General features: G+C 54.4%; 5 protein-coding genes across 5 annotated transcripts; 4 read left to right on the top strand and 1 right to left on the bottom strand.

Annotated features, from left to right (window-relative positions):
* Positions 1–1,022: 1,022 nt before the first annotated feature.
* On the top strand, positions 1,023–3,792 carry DACRYDRAFT_23169 (uncharacterized protein). Its single transcript, XM_040773136.1, has 5 exons — positions 1,023–2,556; positions 2,605–2,901; positions 2,956–3,110; positions 3,157–3,575; positions 3,669–3,792. Exons 1-5 carry the CDS (start codon positions 1,058–1,060, stop codon positions 3,750–3,752), a joined length of 2,454 nt encoding a protein of 817 aa, XP_040627070.1. The 5' UTR covers positions 1,023–1,057; the 3' UTR covers positions 3,753–3,792.
* Positions 3,793–4,534: 742 nt separating this feature from the next.
* DACRYDRAFT_16763 (transmembrane amino acid transporter) lies at positions 4,535–6,171 on the top strand (the record flags this gene model as incomplete). Its single annotated transcript, XM_040771223.1, has 6 exons — positions 4,535–4,687; positions 4,742–5,329; positions 5,380–5,396; positions 5,445–5,524; positions 5,572–6,071; positions 6,118–6,171. 6 exons carry the CDS (start codon positions 4,535–4,537, stop codon positions 6,169–6,171), a joined length of 1,392 nt encoding a protein of 463 aa, XP_040627069.1.
* Positions 6,172–6,406: 235 nt separating this feature from the next.
* Positions 6,407–8,832, bottom strand: DACRYDRAFT_54365 (WD40 repeat-like protein; the record flags this gene model as incomplete). Its single annotated transcript, XM_040775247.1, has 3 exons — positions 6,407–7,407; positions 7,464–7,641; positions 7,696–8,832. The coding sequence occupies 3 exons, from the start codon at positions 8,830–8,832 to the stop codon at positions 6,407–6,409; spliced, it is 2,316 nt and encodes a 771-aa protein (XP_040627068.1).
* A 1,765-nt stretch (positions 8,833–10,597) lies between these two features.
* DACRYDRAFT_38216 (uncharacterized protein) lies at positions 10,598–11,919 on the top strand (the record flags this gene model as incomplete). Its single annotated transcript, XM_040774440.1, has 2 exons — positions 10,598–11,020; positions 11,071–11,919. Coding segments are annotated over 2 exons (1,272 nt in total), but the record flags the coding sequence as incomplete, so codon positions are not given.
* Positions 11,920–12,029: 110 nt separating this feature from the next.
* Positions 12,030–13,602, top strand: DACRYDRAFT_23167 (haloacid dehalogenase). The gene is made up of 7 exons (XM_040773135.1): positions 12,030–12,386; positions 12,437–12,488; positions 12,534–12,639; positions 12,690–12,796; positions 12,852–13,171; positions 13,223–13,278; positions 13,333–13,602. The coding sequence occupies exons 1-5, from the start codon at positions 12,041–12,043 to the stop codon at positions 12,994–12,996; spliced, it is 756 nt and encodes a 251-aa protein (XP_040627066.1). The 5' UTR covers positions 12,030–12,040; the 3' UTR covers positions 12,997–13,171; positions 13,223–13,278; positions 13,333–13,602.
* The last annotated feature ends 1,017 nt before the right edge of the window (positions 13,603–14,619 follow it).

Here is a 14,619-nt window from a genome sequence, read left to right as displayed (position 1 = left end):
TGCCAAGGTATACCAGCTACTTCCATGTCATAAAGGCTTAGTCATGTCTCTTGACCAAGCAATGAGCTGGTGCCCTGACAGAGGTAGGGGATAGAGTAAAGAGTGACTATAGAGTAAAGCAGTAGTATTAGATGTATGATAGTGGTCACCCACCTTGAACAGGTGAGAGTTAAGAGTAAGTGTGAGAGAGAAGTCCAACCATCCCTATCCAAAGTACCCAAAACCTCCTATATATGTTTGGAGAGGTTTGGCCCTTCGGACTACTACTAATCTATACCTACTCTATATTACCCAATGCTATGTCTAGGGTCCACTTCCTGCTTCCAATAGTCTGGTCCAGCTGGGTTTGACATGTCATTTGAAGAGGTGTTCAAAGGTCAGATCTGAGCTCAAAATTCAGATGTGCAGCACATTGGGAGGTAGTTGGAATGATGGGAAGGGGAAGGAGAATGCAATGTGATGGGTTGTGCCTTCATGGGGAGGTAGAAGAAAAGATAGGCATGAGATGGTGTCAATTGACCAAAGGATAGTTGACTGGTTTGGAATGGTGAATGAGTTGTGTCTCAGAATTGTGATGTTTGTGTGGTGAATTCAGCAGTGCACTAATCCTGAAAGTACATTGGATTTTGAAATGGAGGTGTTATTAAGACTTTTCAAAAATGGGTGGGGAGACCCTTGTGGGTCTCCCCTTGGGTCAGATGGTATGGCGAAGCTGTCCGCTCAGAGGGAGGCAGTCCCTTGTGCGCAGTGATGACTTGGGAGGAGTCATACAAAACCTTCCCCAGCGACGGAAGCACAGAAGTTAAGCCGTGATTTGTCATGGGTAATGAGTCAACGGATACTAGAACGAAGAATAAGACGGGCCGTTCGATGTTAGTCATCTTGCGCCGCCACTTCCCGGCTGTAGGGACGCGCGGCTGATTCGGAAAGTGACGGGGGCTGGGTGAGACATAATATTACCTCATCACTTTAACTTATCCTTACTCTGCACGGCTCTTTTCCTCCTCCTCCTCGAGCAAGGGAGACGTGGAAGGTACTGACAAGGACGACGACGACCATGGATAATAGTCAACTGCCCTGGATGTCATTTGACACTTCATTGTTTCCCTTAACTCAACAGCAACAACAACCTCAGCAACTGCAGCAACAACCTCAACAACAGCAACAGCAATCTCAGCAATCTTCAGTCGAAGAACAGCGCGTCCGTCTAGAACTAGCAAGGGAGACCATCAAATTACGCGAGCTTGAACTCCAAATCGCAGCAGAGAAGCGAAAGGAAAGGGAAGCAGAGCTCGCCCTTGCACATCTACAAAATGGGAGCAGCCAGGGGACCTCGAGCAATGGACCTTCACCGCAGAATCAGAACGGGAACGGGAGCGGGCAGAGTACCTCGCCTGCTGCACCTCTACCACCGCAACAAGAGTTCTTTAACCCAGGCATGTCGTTCCCACAAGCGCACACAGCTACTTCAAACTTCGACTTCAACCCCTTCCCGCTCGATTTCCTCCCTCAGATACAAGGTCAATGGCTCCCCCCTCCTCCCCAACCGCAGCAAGGCGCTCCCAGTCCTCCCCAGCCTGTACCTGGAGTAGGAAGCAACGGCATGTCTCTCTCCTCCCTGAACATGGGCCTGGCGGACCCGTCCTTCCCGCTCGGAGTGGACGACGCAGCGTTCGACGATATCCTTGCTGAGCTTCTGCAAAATGAGCCTTCTTACGTTCCTCCCCCTGTTCAGACTCCTGAACCCGGCCAGCCCAGTCCGGAAGAAGTCGACGGAAGCCCTGAGCAAGGCATGAGCGGGAGCAGGGAATCCCCCCGGGCTCTCCCAGACGAGCACCGTGCTGCTACCGCATCCAACGGACCCGTCGCAGCCGGAGGAATACCAGGCTTAGGGCAGATACACAATGGTGCCCCAGCGTCCATCTTCGACCAGACCAAGGCGCTCGTCTCGCGTATAGCAGCACAAGGCGGGTTCGACAAGTCCGCCCTCGCCTCTCTCTCCCCCTCTGGATCGATTTCCCGCTCCGGCTCGGGCAGCGCTGGCCAGTCACCTGAAACCACGCTGGCCGCTTCCTCTGCTTCCTCGGTTTCCCAAGCCCAACCGACGATGCTCCCTACCACGAAGCGCAGTAAGAAGTTGCTCCTGGAGCAGCTGGCTTGCTGTGCCCAGTGCGGGGCTGGGATAGCGAAGCTCCTTCTGAGAGGGACGAAACAGGAACTAGACGATCCATTTGATATGCACTATCTGTGCTCTGCCTGCGCCCCAGTCGTGCCGGCACAACAAGGTGTTCGGAAGCGGGTCAAGCAAACCGAGGACTGTACGCTCCCGACAGTGTGCGACGTCTGTCTCCGCACGCGCGGGCGAGGAGGGATCGTTCCCCGCCGCGAGGGCACTGTGCTTCAGTTTGCTGTCGAGGTGGTATGTCTGCCCTGTACGGAGAAGTATAAACGGTGCTCGGATTGTGGAGGCGGGAGCGGGAGGCTGGGAGTGGGGAAATGGAGATGTAAGGAGCTTTTCGACGAGGGGAGGAAGACGTGTAACCTCAGTCATGCGAGGTATGTCTTCCATCTTGAACTAGTCCGAAGTGATGCTAATCTGCCTAGACTCGGAACAGGAGAGCTGGAGCTAGCCGTCTGGGAGGTACCGGACGACGTGGACCAAGAACTGCAGATCGAGACTGTGCTGAACGCGTGCGAGAACCTGTGGAAAGAGAACGTTCTCAGGATGGCGGTGCCCGAGATACTGGACAGCGATGCGGACAGTGCGATGGGGCTCAAGACGTATCAGGATATTCAGGAGAAGATCTTGCAGCATGGGTGGCCGGCGAGGGATTTCGTCATGAAGGATGAGACGTACTCGGGGCAGAGGAAGTACTTGGCGCTCACCTGGGCGAAGAATAGGCGCGTGTTTGAACTTGGTATGTTGACAAGAGAGAATGCTCATCATGCGGGTAGGCCACGGCGAGGGAAGACGACGACTATTGGGGAAAGGACGGGGAAAGTGGTCAAGGATGAAGATTGGCTGTTTGCCAATATCAGGCGGACAAGGATCTTTGCTCCTGCTGGGTCGATGCTTGTGGGCATCTGGCTCAGTCATTGGGATATGAACCGTAGGCCAGCCTTTAGCCTGAGTAGGGATATGCTTAAGTACTGCAGGTCGGACGATCCATATCTCCACCACGTCCCCTTTCGACCCCGGAGACCTCGAAGACCGTTCTGTGGTGGCCATCGCCGAGACGCTCAACCGGATCATCACCACCGGGTCGAACGACGCTGCTGCCATTCTCCCTCCCGCGCACGTCTGGGTGACATACAACGAGCTCTCCCCCGTGATTGAGCAGCGCATGGAAGACGCGCTTATCAAAAAGAAGGGATTCTTTCCCCTGGACGAGTATGTGCAGCGGTTCCCTGACGTGAAGCGCGATGACTTTATCGAGCCTAAATACACGCGTGTTGTCAAGCCCTCTGGGTGGAAGCAGGGCGACCCAGGGATCGACACCCCCGTGCATATACTCGTTAAGACCCTGGGGAAGAGCATGAACTGGTACAGGTTGCAGAAGCTCAAGATGCAGGAGGTGAGTTCACTCCGCCTCCGGGTGCGCTCCAACCCCGGCTGTCCGCTCGGTATGTGAATTACGCTAAAGTGTCTCCCGCCCCCGCGCGAACAGATGCACGAGAAACGCGTCATGAGCCAGCTTGTGAGGAAGAGGAAGGCGTTGGAGGACGAGGAGTCGAGGGGTCGGGATCACTAGTCTTTATTTTCGTTGTTGCGGACTGGAGAGGATGTTGTTTTATCTGCTTTGAATGGCTCGGCGAGGTTGGGGATGTATACGTTCCAGATTCGGTTCCGTTTTTCTTTCTTTTTGACTTGTCGAGAAATGATGCGAGCCAAGGTCGCCTACTGTATCAGATTGTAAACTAAATGGCAGAAATGATACCATTTGCAGATTGATAGAAATGATCCTCGTCTTTGTGCATTCTTCTCACCGAATTTTGACACTTTTCCAATGACTGCTGTAGTCACGAACAAATCTACATCTTCCGATTCCAACCATCATGGTCTCTTGTGACCAGGGATTCGAACGGCCTTCCTCTCTTGATTCCGTCCTTTCCGCGCAATCTTTGTACCCTGTCGACTATCTTCTTATCCTGGCTCATTCTCCCCCAGACTCCCGGATGCAGATAGATGAAAGGACAATAGCGATCCAGTTGAATTCGAAAGATAGAAGAGAGATAGACGGCGGTGGGGCCGACTCATGACTGTATTGAAATCATCGTCAAAGGGAGGGTCCTCGCGTCTTATTGGCCAACTGACTGACTGACGTTTATCCGACGATGGGAGTCTGACGACTTGCGGAGTATGGGCTTCTCATGACTAGCATGCTCCTACAAAGGTTATTGCAGGCGAGAATGATAAGAAGCACTTGGGCAGAAAGGTCTGGATACAGCCTCGAGCAGCACGAGTTCGTGTCCTGCTGCTTCTCTATTTCGGACCAGCTGTGCACTTCTCAATCTGTGGATCTGGTCTGCGAGAATGGCTGACTACGAGAAGAAGGGGGGCGAACATCACATAAATGTTGGACACGCACTCCAGAGCGTCACCTCCCTTCGCAGCGCAAGAGAGGAGGCGGACGATGGAACGGCGTACCTGGAGCAGGACGTGTTTGGTGATGAAGAGGGCGCACAGGTGCGATATGCCCTGCGACTCGTCTTGACTTTCACCTCCTCATCCTGATTGCAGATCAAATACCGCACTCTGTCATGGCAGTTCGTGTCCTTCTTCATGATTGCGGAGATCGTCTCGAACGGGATGCTGTCTCTCCCCTCCTCCCTCGCTGTCGTTGGCATCGTCCCTGGAGTCATTCTCGTGGTGTTCCTCGGCATCTTCGCCACGTACACTGCCGTCCTCCTCATTGACTTCAAGCTCAATCACCCAGAGATCCACAATATGGGAGACGCGGGGATGATCATGTTTGGCCCAATCGGGCGGGAGATTCTCAGCTTCGGCACGATCGTATTCGCCATCTGTGCGGCGGGTTCCGAGCTCTTGTCGGGCCAGCAGGCACTTACTGTGCTCTCCAACCAGGGACTTTGTGCCGTCGATCTTGTCATCATCTTCACGGCCGCATCGTTCCTTCTTGCCCTGCCTAGGACACTCGACCGGCTGAGTTGGCTCGGTCTGGCCAGTTTCATTACCATTTTCATTGCTGGAGTGGTTGCCATGATCGGGGCCGGCCAGAGCGCTGTACCCGGTCGTGAGATTGACGCTGTCATCAGTGGGGATTTTTATAGCAGCTTTCTGTCTATCACCAACCCGGTCTTTGCATATGTAAGCCCGTGTCCTATTCTCAGTTGAGTTGTGCTCACTTTTTTGTGCAGGCCGGACATTTCATGTTGTAAGTGATTGTTGCAATCGCTGCCTTACCCACGCTCATAATGTGCAGCTTCCCTCTTGTGTCTGAAATGCACACACCTCGTGATGCGTACAAGTCTGCATACTTCCTGCAAGGCTTCGCCACGACTTGTGAGCCCGCCGTTTACCTCTCTTAAACAAGGCTCATCCACTCACAGTCTACGCTATCTTTGCCGTCGTCTGCTACTGCTACATCGGGAACACCGTCGCCTCCCCCGTCCTTTTCTCCCTGAACGAAGTTTGGTCCAAGGCATCCTTCGGCATCGGTCTTGCCAACTTTCTCGTCGCCGCCGGCCTGTACTCGCACACGGCTGCCAAGTTGCTCTTCATCCGCTTCTTCCGCGGTACCCGCCATTTGCATGAGCACACCACTTGGGGCTGGGTATGCTGGGTCGTTCTCGTCCTGTTGGCCAACGTCATCGCCTGCATATTCTCCATCGCCGTGCCCGTGTTCTCATATATTATCGGTATCACCGCAGCTTTGTTCGCGAGTTGGTACACTTATGGTATCGCTGGCTTCTTCTGGCTGTTCGATACTTACCATCAGGGCGGTGGGAGACATGCGTGGTACAAACAGCCAATTCGCTTTGCCATTGCGATCTTCACCATCCTGGCTGGTGCATTCATCTGCGTAGCTGGCATTTACGTATCTATCAAGGTGGGCATCTAACACGCGAGAAATAGCAGAGCTGACATCTGCACAGCTGATCGTCGTTTCATATCAAGAGGGTGTCATCGGTGCTCCGTTCACCTGCTAGTCGAGATACTTTATGCTGTATTTGTGGAAGCAATGATAGATTATTGCTAATGATACTGTGCTCAACTCTAGACGGTTGAGTTGTGATATTGCGATGAAGAAAACATTAACCGAAACACCTGTTAAATAGACAGCAAACAATTGTGTTTGAATACCAAAGAAAACATTACACTAGCAAGAGGGATACCCTCCATTGCTCGCAATTACACCAGCCGCATCTTCACGCCTTCATCCCCCTACGTCTCCGTATCATCACCCCATCTCCTGTTTCCCCGACTGCCCCTGCTCGACCCAGCAATACTCGAGGAAGCGCTCGGCAAGCGCAGACTCTGCCCCGTAAAACCGAGGAAGGACCGGGCCCTAGGAGCAGGGGTAGGAGTAGACAGCTCCCAAGGATCCATGTCCCGCGCTTCATCCGCAGCATGCTCAGACCCAGGCTCCATCGCACGCGTGGAGATATGCGCAGGAGCTTTCAGGTGCCGCACTGGCTCATGCCGGATGTCGATGTCCTCTTCGACGTCCAGCTCGTCTTCGGCGTCACCGTAGGACTGGGACATGATTTCGTCCTCATCTTGTTGCCGGATAACCCTGCGTACATGCTCGGCCGGGGGATACGGGCTCTGCCCAGCCTTCACACTGCGCGAAGCTTGACCGTCGTCTTCCCCCTCATACGAGGCCTCGTGCTCCGCCTCCTCATCGTCGGCAGTATCGCTGTCCTCGCTCACCTCACTTGCGTCATCATACAGGGCATCATCGTCGATCAGCAGACCGTCCGCGTCCGTCTCTCCACCCCACTCAAACACGTCCAAGTACGTCTCATCGCCTCTGTTGCTAGCGCTGACGACCCTCCGGCCCCAGCCAGCGACCTGCCACACTCCGCCAACTTCTGTCAAGAGGTCGCGCCTCCACTCACCCTTGTCCGCATCCCACATTTTTAGGCTGCCCTCACTCCCGCTCAGCACACGGAACTCGTCGTGCAGGAAGCAAGTGATGGCAGCCGGGTGGCCGGTGAGGGTGTGGAGCAAGTCCCCTGATGTTGGCGACCAGACGCGGAGTGTAGAGTCAGCGGCGGCGGAGATGAGCTGGTTAGGACGGATAGAGAGCAACCCGACAAGGGACGTGTGCCCCGTGAGGGCGTGCAGACACTGGCCCGTTTCGAGGCACCAGATGCGCACCGTACCGTCCATTGAGCCGGAGGCACATCGTTCACGTATAGGGTCGAGCGCGACGCTGTACACTGCGCGCATATACGCGTCAGCATATATCCACCGGGTGCAACGATGGAAGACTCACCTTTCTGCGCATGCCCAGAGAGCACAAACCTGCACTCTCCAGTTGACATGTCCCAGACGCGCACGGTACAGTCGTAGCTGCCGGAGACGAGCGTCTTCCCTCTCGCAGCAAGGGCGCGCACGGCACTCGTGTGCCCAGCGAACAAACGTACGTGGTAAGGGTTCCGTTGGGGTTCATCCTGCAAGAAGGTCAGCATATATGCGCCGGTTTACGAAGTGGCAAGAAGACCCACCCGATCGGTATCCCCTTCACCCGTTCCCGGGCTTTTGTATTCCGCATCCCCCTCCCTAGGGAGATACCACAGTCTGAGCGAGTTATCCCTGCTCCCAGTGATGATCATCCTCCTCCTTGGCCAGGTGCCATTATCCCCCTTCTCGACAATCTGCAGGCAGCGGACCGTGCTCGTATGCCCGGCAAATACATGCGTGTTAGTTCCTGTTCTCAGGTCCCAGACGCGTACTGTACGGTCTGTGGAGCCGGAAACAAGCGTATTATGCACGAATTGGAGTGCCCAGACACCGCCCGAGTGGCCCTGAAGGGACTGGAGCAGCGCACCGTCGATCGGGGAATGGACGTGGATCGTGTGGTCGTCTGATGCGGAGACGATGCGAGTTGCAGAGATTTGGAGACAGGTGACGACAGTCTGTGTCAGGAGGGGGATCGTCATCTGCGAGGGGCACTGGGTGAGCGCTTGTTGCAGGCGCAAGCGGTAGCGAAGGAGGGTTTTGTATGGGTTGGGAGGGCGCAGAGTGGGTAGGTAGTTCGCCGGCGGGCGGAGATGGGCACTGAGCCGCATCGATGGTGGCAGGGAGGCACGCGAAGGCGATTCAAACCAGAGTTTGTAGTGCTTGAGAATACTGCGCCAGAGGGGGGCCTCGCCGTCGATGAGGTCGCGCCAGTTGCGGCATACACGGCAGCAGCGGAGAAGGGAGCGAAGGTCGAGACACTGGAGGATCTGGAGGGACAGCTCAGTGGGGAGGAGGGAGAGGAAGTCGCGCGACAAAGCGGGGGTGACGAATCCGTCCGTAGCGCGCAGGACGGACAACGGGGAGAGCTTGAGCAAGGAGAGGAGGACGTGTGTCTGGAGCGCGGCTGGGAGCTGGCTGTACTGCGTCAGCAGCATGGGAAGGGACATTAGAGTCTGAAGCGGGAGGATCGGCAGCTCAGGCGGACTGTTCGAGTACGTCGTCGTGACTGTTGAGCTCTCTGCTTGGGCGGGCTCGCTGATGCTCGGAGGGGGAGAGTTGCTCGGCGAGGGAAGTGGGTGCAGCCCTGGTCCGCTCGTGCTCCCATGTGTCTGGAGATGCAGCGCGCGCGCCTTCTTCCTCGGCGGGCTAGGCGGTGGGGGACTCGGCGGGCCTTCGCTCATTCGGACATCCGCCTGGGAATTCGACTGCGCCGGAGCGCTCGAGAACACCAACGAGGAGGGGAGTGAATTCGCTGCGCCAACGTGCTCGGTGTTGTTGCTCAGCATACGTTTCCGGCCCTTTCCCGCGCTGCCATTCGTACTCCCGCAGCTTCCGGGTGTAGGTACGCCGCCAGCAGTGATCGATCGTTCCAACGCGTCCCTCACACTCCCGTTCTGGAGCAACACGTCCCCGTCTGCCTCTTCCTCCCTCCTGAGCCTGACCCAGCTCTCGCCCCTATCCAGGCCCGGGCGTAACTCTGCTTCTGGCACACTGGGTTCTCCAGAATGATACTTTGCCCTGACGCCGGGGAGGAAGTACGCTTGGGTCTGAGTGGGAAGGGGCGCGTGCAGGAGGGGATAAGAGGGTGGGGAGGCGCCTGGACTACGCGTGGAAGGGGAGAGGGAGAGATTGGGGTACAGCGTGCTGGGGGCTGGGGGTAGTGGGAGGGGGATAGGAGGGTACACGGTCGTCTGTGTGGTGGTCGTGGTGACGCTGCAAAGGGTAAACCTGGGTAGATATATGCGCGTTATGACACGTACACTGTCGTGGTTGTGGAAGGGAGAAGGGTGAGTGTCGGCACCTGGTGGTGGTGAGTGTCGGTGTCCATCTCGTTGCCAATAAGATAAAGATAGCTAGCAAAGTGGAGATGGTGGTACAAAGCAAAGGGGCAGGATGTCGTTGACGGCGCTCTGGCCGACGAGGACGAGGGAGAGGGCGACGAGGAGGAGAAGAGAAGAGAGAGGCGTCTGTGTATTGGGGTCCCATTCAACACTTTCGGTGGCAATCACTCACGTGATCAAACACTTTTTATTAACAACACCAACGAATGAACAATGACTACGTCCTTTGTCTATATATATTGAGGCAACAAAAGCTATACTTCTTGTATGAATGATACAAATATGCCACTGCTATGATTTGACCACCGTTGATTCCTGACAATTTTGATACGAGCTGGCAACAACTTCCTATTCAGCCTCTCAAGCCACTCTCTAGATTCTTGTTACCCCACACCTGAACAGCAAGCCATGTCTTCTCTCGCATAGAAATAACCGGTAAATGCAAGCCATGCTGACCTGCACCTTGTTCTTGTGGATGACTCCTTCCATTCCGCCAGCGTGTCAACTGCATTCCTGGTGCCATCCGTCGCTCCCTCCTTGTCACCCATTTCCTGCCATTGGTACAACAGCACCGGGACTGTCTAAGGGAACGAAAGAGTGCCAACTCCACAGGTAAAGACAGTAACAGACTGGTAATTCCCTATCATACGTACTCGTATTCGCTCACTTCGTCCTCCTCTCTGTGAAGACACCCATAGTGCAGCGCACGGGTTAGGCGAGCGGAAGAGCCACCCCCTCCGTTGCTCTCTTCGATTGTCTGAAAGACATTGGATAGGAAATAGAAGAGAGTATGCACGAACTGTGGTCGCTCTTGGTGACTGCTCCGGCGTGTCGGGTAACTCACTCAATCCAAGCACAGCAACCAATGCACAGTGTCAAATAATACTCTTTCTTAATATGTCTGCATTTTATAATGTGAAATGGTACGAATATACTAAGTAAGAATAATTAACAAATGAAGTTACGTGATCAGTCCAAATCCAAAACGCATCCCATATCCGGCGCTTAAGTAAAACGAGGAGTAACGCTGCTCTTGCTCTCTTCTCTCCTTTTCACACTACTTCCACTATACCCTGGACATATGATGCCCACACTTTCGTCTCCTCAACTCTCGCTCTCACAAGCACATCCATCACACTGGAATTACCTGGCCGAAGGCTCATCCTCTCTCGTATGCACCTACGCCGGCCCATCCAAAGTCTTCACACGCAGGGTCCTACGTCTGCGAAAGACCGCCGTCTGCCGCCAACCCTCGACCGACAGCGTACTCGCTAGCGACGACACTGGTTCGGGGGAAAGCACAGTCCGCGCATGGCAGGAAGAGGTCATCGCCCGCCTACTCCCTCGAGACGCGCTCCCGCAACTTGATCTCGTCACTGTCGACCCGGACTCCCTACGAGCCCTCGAGGCCGCCCTATCTAACCAATCAAGGCATAGAAGGCCTAATGACCGGCTCGATCTAGTTGCGCGAAGTGCCGTCTTGGCCCAGGACGTTGTTAGCGGGGAAAGCATTGCTGTTGAGATCAAGGTGCGCTGGTTCTTTCTTGCAGATGCGGAGAACGAGCTGAAACTGCACAGCCAAAATGTGGTTTCCTCCCTTCTCCTGTCCATCTATCACCCTCTACTGCAAGAATCAAATTACACCACTGCAGGTACTGCATGCACTCCCTCGTCCGCCTCTCCTTTCCCGCGTCCTTCCCCTCCCCGGCCCTACCCTTGCCGACGACGACACGAGAACATTACTGCCCTCTAGACTTCTACTCGGGCGACGAACACCGCGTGAGAAGAGCACTGGAACAGCTCTGGGAACTCTGGCTCCGCACCCAGGGGAAGGGTAACAACTTCCGGGTATTCGTACGAGGGGAGAGGGTAGATCCAGCAGATGTCGCTAGCTTAGTTGAGGCGCTCGACGACCTAGCACCAGCGAAAAATGCGCTTATTCAACGTCTATTGCCTCTCTTGCTAAAGAGTCCGATCCTGGGCTTGCTCAAGCAGCTACAGCGCACGCTCGACCCCCTCGACATTGACGGCCTCTCCGCACTGCATCAATCGATGTATCCCGACCTCCCGCTGGGATACGGACAGACTCAACCAGAGATAGACGAATGGAAGACGCTTGTCGAGTCGTGGCTTGCTCACCAGATGCCTGAGGAACCGGAGAAGAAGCTTAGGTACTATGTGCTTGCTTACACGCTCTCGGCGACTTTCAAGGATTGCTCGCTTATCGTTCACCTCCCGATTGCGGCTGCTGGACAGTGGGAACGCCGTAGAGAGGGAGGGGGGATCCAAAGAGGTGTGGAAGGCAAAGTTTGGGTTGTAGATACTGATGTGAAGAAAGTCAGTAAGTTGGGTAAATGGGCAGAGTTGGACAGGGAGATTGTCAGTGTATTTTCTAGACTAGATGTTACAGATAGATGTGTTGAATAACTTGATTGCTGTTGTAATGGAATGAGAGATAATAAATAAGCGCCCGGTGATGTCATCAGCTTACTACATCCCCTCATCGTAATCCCTCACTCCTCTAACGACGTGGACAACGACAACAAGGATGTCCTCCCAACCCAGGCCATTACCCCAGGCGCTCATATTTGACCTCGTGGGAACCTGTACAGACTGGCATACTCCCATCCTCGACCTACTGCGTTCGCAGCCCCTTCCCACTCCTCTCCAGTCGGCCGACCTCCCCCAGCTGGCAGCAGACTGGCGTGCAGGGTTCTTTCGCGAGATCCTGGCCAGCTTTGAGGGGGGAGAGCAAGCAGAGGGTGTGGATATAGTTCATCGGCGGGTGCTGGACCGGCTCTTGCAAGAGCAAGGCGTCGGATCGGGGGATGATGGAATGGGCTGGGGAGAGGATGTGAGGCAGAAGCTGGTAATTGGCTGGCATGAGCAAGCCCGTGTGCCCTCTTCTCTTGTGTCTTGTTGATCAACTTCTGAGGTGCAGTAGCATGGCCCGACAGTATCGAAGGCCTCCAAAAGCTGAAGAAGAAGTTCATGGTGTGCGTCTTGCCTGTCATTTTGGTGCTACGTTTATATAGGATCAGAGTTGTGCTTGCCAACGGAACAACGCGATTGCAGCTGGATGTCGTCCGGTCCTCGGGACTTGCGTTTCATGCTCTATTCTCCTCCCAACTTCTGGGATATATTAAGGTGCTCATCCTCCCTTTGGGCAGGAGGATACATGGCTCACCATATGTCAGCCAAGCCCAGATATCTATCTCAAGGCACTGGACTTGCTCGCTATCGCCCCAGAGCAAGCGCTGATGGTAGCTGCTCACGCGTATGACCTACGCGCAGCTGCCCGGGTGTAAGTCCATACGTCCGTGTGTCGTTTTATACGTATACGATTGACCAGCAACCAGGGGCATCAGGACTGCGTATATCCAGCGAGCAACTGAGGATCCACAGGAAGATATGGATAAAGTCCGGGGCGAGGTCGACCTGTTCTTTGATGGGATTGCACAAGGACAAGGTCTCTTGGCACTTGCACAGTATTTACGTGCATAGACGAGGTAGCGTCAGCTCCATGTTCGGATATGTACTTGACAGGGGGTTGACAGGTATGATAACTGTTATATATTTTATTAGTCTCACTAATACTGCTCCTATTGCTATTAATTTTCCTATTAGTCTTATAAGTTTTTGCAGAGTTAAGGTTCTATTTCCTCGCTGGTCGTGGACAGTAAGCAATTATACTTTCATTGGTGTTTTGAAGATTGACACGATCAACCAGTCTTCCTCCGAACTCCTTTACACTTAACCAATTTGACTTGTCGGGTGCTGGCCACTGTATGATGTATTAACCCACGTCTTCGTGACTTATTCACTCACGCCCCAAAACAGTACCGAATATACACCAACTCTTGATTTCTTTCCTTCCACCACTAGAACAGGATCACCATTCCACCCGCTCGCACATTCCAAGAATGTGTTTCTTTACGAACCTGGCATTTCTTTTCGTTATTGCGTTGGCTGTCTTTGCCGCCCCGATGCACCCCAATGCACGTGTCTGAACAGGAGCCGTCTCCGCTGTCGTGAAGTCGGTCCCCAAAGGTGCAAACTGGGCAGTCCAGGAAACAAAAGCAGCTTTCCGAAGCGTTGCAGGAGGTATAGAAAACGTCATTATGCCCAACGTCCCGGCATCAAGCCACTCTCAAATGTTCAGGACCACCTTGATCAAACACGATTGCATATGTTACCCGTCCATCCTACCAGTCAATGATGATGCCTTCGCGGCACTCGCTCAACTTAGAGCTGAGCCCATTGCTGAGTACCAGCCATTCTCGACATCATAGAACGTATCAGGGATAAACACACTCATCTTACGCCAATCCTCTTCTGCGCTCATCTGGAATCTGAACTGTGCTTGCCAACGGACGACGCGATTGCATTGTCAGCCGAACGCGGAATTGTACCTCAGGGCACTCAGGCACTGAACACGACACCTGCGCCGCGGTCGTCTCCTCGGACCGTACAATACATTCCAACGTCGTGCACAAGTAGAACGGTGTGTGCGTCTTCCCTCCAGCTCGGTCGAACTAGCGGGGTGAACCATATGGTGCGTGTTCAACCTAGCCGCAGGCGTGGAGGCTGAGATGCGTAGACAGCACACGCGCTCACGGTCACACTTACCGAGCCTGTGCAGCAAGCTCGTCAAGACACAATTGATGCCCAGCAAATGGGACAGGATGCCTTGGAGCACAGCCGCCGGGAGCATGAGGCAGCTCTGGAGAAGCTCAGGGAGGAACATTCGCAAGCGCTTGCCCAGCTGCAGGAGATGCAAGCGACGGAACTGGAGACTGTTCGCGCCGCACATGACTTGCTTTCTGAACAGGTCCGAGAACTTGGTTGTCAAATTTCTCAGGCGGAGACGGAGAAGCAAGAGCTGCTCAACACTCACGAAGAAGATTTGCAAACCAAGCAGTCTGTTATCACGAAGTTGTATTCCGAGCTATCAGTGCTTCGTAACGAAGCCGATGCGGCCAAATCTCGAGTAGAGAAGCTCGAGGGTGACATGAGACGTGCTGCTGAAGAACAAGGGCGTCTCGTCAAGGAGGCAGGGAAGCGAGATTCACTTGTGCAAGAGCTGGAGCGTCATCGTGCGGCGCTTGCCGAAACGCACGAGCTGTT

The sequence above is a fragment of the Dacryopinax primogenitus genome, assembly GCF_000292625.1.
Source record: "Dacryopinax primogenitus strain DJM-731 SS1 chromosome Unknown DACRYscaffold_13, whole genome shotgun sequence".
Lineage (NCBI taxonomy): Eukaryota > Fungi > Basidiomycota > Dacrymycetes > Dacrymycetales > Dacrymycetaceae > Dacryopinax > Dacryopinax primogenitus.
The sequence above is the reverse complement of the archived record's forward strand: the minus strand, read 5'-3'. Positions and strand labels throughout refer to the sequence as shown.